The sequence below is a fragment of the Benincasa hispida genome, chromosome 1, assembly GCF_009727055.1.
Source record: "Benincasa hispida cultivar B227 chromosome 1, ASM972705v1, whole genome shotgun sequence".
NCBI classification, from domain to species: Eukaryota; Viridiplantae; Streptophyta; class Magnoliopsida; order Cucurbitales; family Cucurbitaceae; genus Benincasa; species Benincasa hispida.
In genome coordinates, this window is record NC_052349.1 from 20,625,160 (window position 1) to 20,632,822 (window position 7,663).

General features: G+C 34.5%; 1 protein-coding gene across 1 annotated transcript; it reads left to right on the forward strand.

The window, feature by feature from the left end:
• Nucleotides 1-2,934: 2,934 nt before the first annotated feature.
• Nucleotides 2,935-3,898, forward strand: LOC120086323 (dirigent protein 11-like). Its single transcript, XM_039042915.1, has one exon. It carries the CDS (start codon nucleotides 3,238-3,240, stop codon nucleotides 3,784-3,786), a length of 549 nt encoding a protein of 182 aa, XP_038898843.1. The 5' UTR covers nucleotides 2,935-3,237; the 3' UTR covers nucleotides 3,787-3,898.
• The last annotated feature ends 3,765 nt before the right edge of the window (nucleotides 3,899-7,663 follow it).

Below are 7,663 nucleotides of genomic sequence, written 5' to 3' on the forward strand. Positions count from 1 at the left end.
GGATGTGACATATTTAAGATTACGAAGTATATGCGGTCGCACACATGTTCTATTTTAATTTTAAATCATGACCATAAACAAGCAATGACTACGGTAGTTGGTGAACTAATCAAAGACAAGTTTCCAGGCATAGGACGTGTTTATAAACCTCATTACATCGTTGAGGATATGAGGGAAGAGTACGACGTAAACATTGTTCTCGCTAGGGGTACTCTAGAAGAGTTGTACGCTATTTTACATACATATGGTGAAAGGTTAAAAATAGAGAATCTAGATACAAGGTTTGAAATCGGCACATTATGGGCAGCTGTTGATATTTTTTGGTCAATAAATTGAAACACTCTGCACTATTGGACGTGTTATCGTATCTCGTTCTGTTTGGTGAACATGTGCCCACTTTTCAAGACCAATAACCTCCAAATATTTTGATACAACACCATTTCGAAAAGTACGTAGTTGGTCCCAATGTGATTGGAACTCTGACAGCGAAATGTCTTGGCTGCATCCTTGAACATCCCAATAATCGTACTGTCTTTAAAGTTGGAAAGAATATTATTTTCTATGTGGTATGTGCATAATCCATGAAATGTCGTAAGAAAAACTGCACAAATGACATTGTCAATAGATACCACTTGATTGGACATAAACACCAAGTTAGGGGGTTCTCTAATGGCACACTTTAAATTCAACATAAGCCACTTCTAAGCTCGATCAGTCTCATTGTCCACTATGGCATATACTAGTGGATATACTTGGTTGTACCATCCATAAAAACACCGATCAACATGTTCCCTTTGTATTTTTCTTTCAAATGTGATCCATCAACAATTATCATAGGCCGACAACTTGTAAAACCTCTAATACAATGCCCTAATGCCATAAATATGTACTTCAAATGCACATCAGTTTCAAGTTCGATTTCAAACCTTGTACCTAGATTCTCCATTTTTAACGCTTCACCATATGCATGTAAAACAACGTACGACTCTTCTGGAATACCCCTAGCGAGAGCATAAGCGGTTTCTCTTATACACCACGCCTTATTGTAACTTATGTTTACACTGTACTCTTTCCTCATATCCTCAATGATGTGACGAAGTTTATAAACACGTTCTATACCTGTAAACTTGTCTTTGATTAGTGCACCAACTACCGAATTGTTGCTTGTCTATGGTCATGATTTAAAATTCAATAGAACATGTGTGCGACCGCATATACTTCGTGATCTTAAATATGTCACACCCTGAGATTTTCACTGTACGAAGGCTCCACTTACCATTATCCTCGATATATTTGGCAGTAAACAAACACTTAGTTGACTTTCTTATCTTATCTTCAAAATTATTGTTTATAAACAGAATAGATAGTCTCATTTTTAAGTCACTCTTACTCAAAAAAAAGTTGACCAAGTTCAACATCTGTCTCAGATGAAGAGGTACCAGGCATAATCAATTCACCTCTACGACATGAAGACATGGAATTCAATCCTACTAATCTCTCATTAACAGTCACTGCAGGTCTACACACCTCTAAAGGACCACAGTCCCTAGAATTCAATCATGTTTATCTCTCATTGTCAACCACGAAAGGATAATGGTCTTTCGAAGGACCACAATCCATAAAACTATCATTGTCAACCACGAAAGGATAATGGTCTTTCGAAGGACCACAATCCATAAAATTCAATCCTATTGATCTCTTATTATCAACCATGAAAGGATCACGTTTGTCCGAAGGACCACAATCCATAAATTCAATCATGCTAATCTTTCATTACCAACCATGAAAAGATCATGCTCTTCTGAAAGACCACAATCCATTGAAGTAAGTCCTCTCGATCTTTCATTACCAAGCACAGGTCCGTTATATTGAGTTTCTCTTTCTAAGTCTCATGCATGAATGTTGTCATTGTTTATTGATAATGTTAATGGTTGAGTGTTCATAGACAATGGGATATCACCCTCTTCTCGATTAAGCTCATATGATACCTCGTATTGTCTGTCTACCCCTGTACCATCATAACTCATATTCACATTTTTGTCATGGTTCAATTTTAGCGTTACATATAGCTGAACTCTACAAAGATCTTCCCAGAAAAGAAGGAAGCGAATATCACCTCATTCCATATGTACTATGGAGGGGCTTCATAGTCAAGCTTATATTTAACTCTCATAATAACACCAAACTCTGAGCAACTTACATTTGCAACCTTATAAATGTTAAGTTCTTCATACTTCAATGTAATAGGCACAATAGTTTCTGTTAGCTCACCTCCAACATAGAAATTTTGGTTCTCATCCCAAACACCTCCGTTCGAATTAGTAGACACTTTACTATCATCCTACAAAGCAAGAGAACATTTTTTATAAAGCAGATGAATATCGTCTAATACACATGGATCTCTCTCGCTGTCGCTCTCAATTGCTCTCGCTCTCGTGACTCTTGTTGTCGTCTCTCGCTTTCGCTCTCGTGACTCTCGTTGTCGCCTCTCGCTCTCGCTCTATCTCACTCTCTCGTTGTCGCTCTCTCTCTCTCCACCTAAGTCGCTGTCTCTCTCTCCACCTAGGTCGTTGTCGCTCTCTCTCCACATTTTTCGTTGTTGTTCTTTCTCACACCCCTTTCATTATGCTATTTACATACCTTTTTTGAGACCATGTTCCTACAAACACCAATGAAACCACATTCAAGAAAAGTCCGTTCCGTTCTAAAAATCCATTTTGAGAACTTCGTTTGATTCCCAAAAACTCCATTCAAATGAAGTTTAGATTTTAAAGAATTCACCATTACATATGTGTTAACAATTTTATGTTGTAGACAAATGATTTCATGAAAATTATCAGAAAGTCAATTGACAATTTTTTAAAAAGCGAGGTTATTTTGCATTATGGACCCATATGCTAGGTCATTGGTCCAAATTTCCCATGAATGAAAGATGCCAAAACATAAGACGCCAACATTAAAGCCAAATTATTCTATTAACAATTGAAAACAAAGCACTAAAGAAATCAAAGTTTCGAAAGCATCAATGATTAAACCAAAGGAATATGCACCAACAAGAAAAAAAAAATTAAGCAAAAGAATCAATAATCAAACCAGAAGAAGGTCGACATTCACGACGGCGATCGCAAACTCGAGCATCTCAACAAGAACAGAATCAATCGCATCTTTCAACCAAATCGAACCACCAGAAACATACACAGACTACTAATCAATCAATCAACCAAAGTTACCAAATCCATGTCGGTCTCCAGTCTCTTCAACTTCACAAACTTCCTCCTCCTCTCCATCCTCGCTCTCTACTTCTCCAATGGCTTTCCGAACATCTTCAATCCCCAGCCGAACCAGACAAACCTCGTGATATACGTGCACGACTACTTCACCGGAGAAGACGCATCGGCGATCGCAGTCGGCGGGAGAAAAGGACCGGAATCGAGCGTTCTGGAGTTCGGAACCCTAATAGTGGTCGACGATCCGGTGACGGAAGGGCCGAGGATCGAGTCGAGAGAGATCGGGAGAGCTCAAGGTATGTATATAAACTCTCAATCGGACGGGAAAGGGCTGTATATGGTGTTCTCGGTGGTTTTCAGCGGCGGGGAGTTCAGCGGGAGTAGCTTGGAGATTCAGGGCCCCGATTTGTTCACTATGAAGGAAAGGGAATTTGGAGTGGTTTCGGGAACCGGTTTTTTCCGGTTCGTTAAGGGCTTTGGGATTATGCAAACCGAAAGTATGGATTTGGTTAATTTGAGAGCTGTTATTAAGCTCAATATTACGGTCAAGCACTACTGATTTTTATTTTTTATTTTATTTTCTTGTTTTTGTGAGTACGAAGCTCGAGGTTAAATGTAGACATGTAAATTTGAATTTTAACTCAAAGGGAGGAATATTTGCGTTTTAGCTATTCTTATATTGTTCTTTTTAAAAAGAAAAAAAAAAGTTAAAACTACAACAAAAATTTTAGAAGGATTATATTTTTGATCTCTAAAGTTTAGATCGAATAACATTTTAGATCTTGAATTTTCATGTTTGAAATCCTAAGATTTGACTTTATTCAATAATTTTGGGGTTAATTTTGGTAATCTCTTCTTTCTAATTTAAAAAAGTTGATAGGAAATCGTCTAGTTTACTTATTTAGTTCCCCTTTGCTATATTTTTAGTTTAGTTTTATAATATCTATTTCTTTTTTTAAATAAATAAAAAAGGGAAACTTATGACTTTAGGAGTATTTTGGTCTCTATGGTCAGTTTACAGTCAATTCTTCTGTCTCCCTCCTATCATCATTCTCCTTCAATCTATCAATGGTCATCCCTTGTTGCCCCTCATTTTTTCTTTTCCTCCCCCTTCCTTTCTAATTTTCCTATTCTTTTTTTCTTCTATTTTTTCCTTTTTCTCTTTCCTTGTTTATACAAGACAAAAGAGAAATGAGGAAAAAAAAAAGAAGTAAAAGAGTGGACGCTGGTTTCAAATATGAAACATCATAAATTAGCCCTATTTCATATTTGAATGGAGCTCGAATTAGGTGTTTTGAGATCTAAAATGAAATTGGAGTTTCACCTTGTTTTTTTCTTTTGGTATAAACTAAGAAAGGAGGAAACGAAAGAGGAAAAAAGTAAGAAGAATAGATGAAGAAGGAAGAAGAAATGAAAGGAGGAAAGAAGAGGGAAATTTAAAAAAAAAAAAAAAAAAAGGACAAACATTGATGGTTTGAAGGCGAACGGTGAGATAATTGAGAGGACCTTTAATATTAATATGGTTGTTTTCAAAACTTATTAGAGAAATATTATTGTTTTGGGAGTTCGAGACTAGAAGTCGAGAGTTGAGGATTCGATTAATGTAGAGGTTGAACGTTGAGAACTCAACAAACAAAGAAAAAATTGGAAACAATATGTCTATTAGGGTTGTCGAAGGTTAAAGTTTTGACCTACATAAGTCGAAACTTCAACCCTCGACAAAGAAGATAAGTGGGTGAAGGAAATCTCGCTTTTTTGTGATGAGGATCTCGCTCTAGAAAGAAATCTCGCTAATTTTGTGATGATAGAGTTGTCGAAGGTTGAAGTTTCGACATACATAAGTCGAAACTTCAACCATCAATAAGGAAGATAAATGGGTAAAGGAAATCTCGCTAATTTTGTGATGAGGATCTCGCTCGTTAATTTTGTGATGGAGATCTCGCTCTAGAAGGGAATCTCGCTCGAAATGTGGGCTGAATCTCGCTGGTAAGGTGGGCATCGCTAAAGACAGTTTGTTAAAGAAATGCTTGATCTTGCTCATGAGGAGGATCTCACTCATGAGGATCTCGATCATAATTGTCTTCACTTTATTTTCTTTTCATAGAATATATATATATATATATATATATATGACCAATGAGAAAAAAAGCTAATAATCATGAATGAAAAAATAACAACAATAACATAATTTTGTTACAACTAATAACTATAATTGAGTAAGTTTAATGAAAGTGCATATATTAAAATTGACTATAATTGAATAGTCTGAAAAATATGGTCAACCTTGATTTTATTATCAAGTAAATTAAAAAAAAGTGTGAGGTTTTATCCCCATGCTGCCCCTGCTCCGATTTCCCTGCGCAATTCCTGCATGCATTGATGCATTCACGCCCTCTGCCTAACACTCGACCTACATCATTTTAAAACCTCATCCTCTTCATTTTTGTTCACTCACTCCCTCGATATTTTTTTGCTCCTCTTCATTTTGCTCAACTTCACTCCCTCAATAGCTCACTGCCCTTGATTTTGCTCACTCCTCCCCCTTGATTTTGCTCACTGCCCCTTCATAGCTCGATTGCCCCTCACTCCCTTCGAAAATAAGCCTTCGAAATAATCTTCCTCTCCTCCCATTTCCATTTTCCATTTCTCTTCTTTGTATTTCGATTAATACAAAATTATTCTCACACAACTATACTGGTTCGTTACTCTACTAATTTTTTATTTTTTAAAGATAATTATAAATTTTATTTTTGTTCTTATATATTTTTTTTTATAGATTCTAATTTTTTCTTAATTTTTTGTAGTTGTTGTCAGATAACAAATAAACAGGAAAAAAGAGGTGAACGTTGTCACTTTGAAGGAAAAAGAAGAAACACCGTCGAATCTGTGAGTTGAACTTATGATATTTGAAAAGTTTAGTTTATTCTTTGATATTTGATTTATTTTAGTATTAACTTTGATGTTTATAGTGTTAAAATGTGTTTAGTTTATTGTTATGTTTAAGAAGTTTGATATTTATAGTTTAATACAAAATTATTGTAATAGTTAACAAATTTAGTATAGTTTTCAAAAGTTTTAAATATAGTAATGAAAATTTTTAGTTTATTTTCATATGAAAATTACTGTTGTTATGTTTATTGTGATAAGTTGATATTTTCTAGTATTAACTTTGAAAATATAGTTTAAAATAGTTTTAAAAAGTTTAATTTAATTTAATTTTTTATTTTGTATAAATTTGAAAAAAAATAGTTTTAAAAAAGTTTACCTCATTTTAAATTTGAAAAGTTTAAATTTGTTGTTATTTTTCAAAAATAGTTATAAAAAGTTTTAATTTATTGTTTATGTTTAAAAAATAGTTATAAAAAGTTTAATTTATTATTATGTTTAAAAAAGTTTGATGTTCATAAGACTTAAAAAGTTTATGTTTATAAAACTAAAAAATAATATTTTTTAATATACTACTTATGAAAATATTGATGTTTGTCTTTTTTTTTTTTTTTAGAAAATGGCAGGCAAATGCTTGGGATTTTTGTTGTTTACAAATGGTAATATGATTGATGGTATTGATGGAGTTGAGTATGACCAACCACCCAGTGGGAGTTTTACCATAAATGTGAACAGTGGAATTGTATTTGAACAATTTATTGAAATAGTTGGGATGTTACTTAATATAGATATGGGAGCAAATTAGATAGAAATAATATATAGACATCCTAATCTAGAACTATCAGGATCAATAAGGTTTATGTCATTCCCTATTTCGAATGCATAAGCTATGAACTTGATGTTCTTAATGGCAATGCCACTGTTAAATCTAGTGCATTTGTGTGTAAATGTAAATAGAATAGGGGTGGATCTTGATACATCATTTAACCAGTTTGAAGATCCAACTCAATGTATCAATCCTAATCCGGAGTCAATTGCATCGCCATGTGATAATGAAGATATGGCGGTTAACAACCTGTACAGAGACTTCAGAACAGAAAGGATGACGAATTTGAAGAGTTAGATTTCGATGGTCATGAACATGAGATGCTTTCAGATACATTCAATGATTTAGATATGAATGTACTGGATAGCATTTGGGAACATGACCCAATTGTAGCTCCTGTGGACGTTGAAAATACTCAATTGTATAAAGGGATAATTTTTCAAGATAAGGAAATGCTACAACATGCGGTCAAATGTTTTGCAATAAAGTGTCACGCATCATATGAGGTTGTTGAATCTACACCGACGATTTGGACAATTCAGTGTAAGAAGTGGGAGGAAGGTTGCAAGTGGAGACTTTGTGCAATAAACAAAAAATCACATGGCTTGTTCGAGATCACTAAGTATGATGAGCAACATACATGTTTTTATTTAGAACTAAGTCAAAGTCACGTGCAATTGGATTCATCAATGATTGCACTGGAGTTCTGTGATGCCGTAAGAGA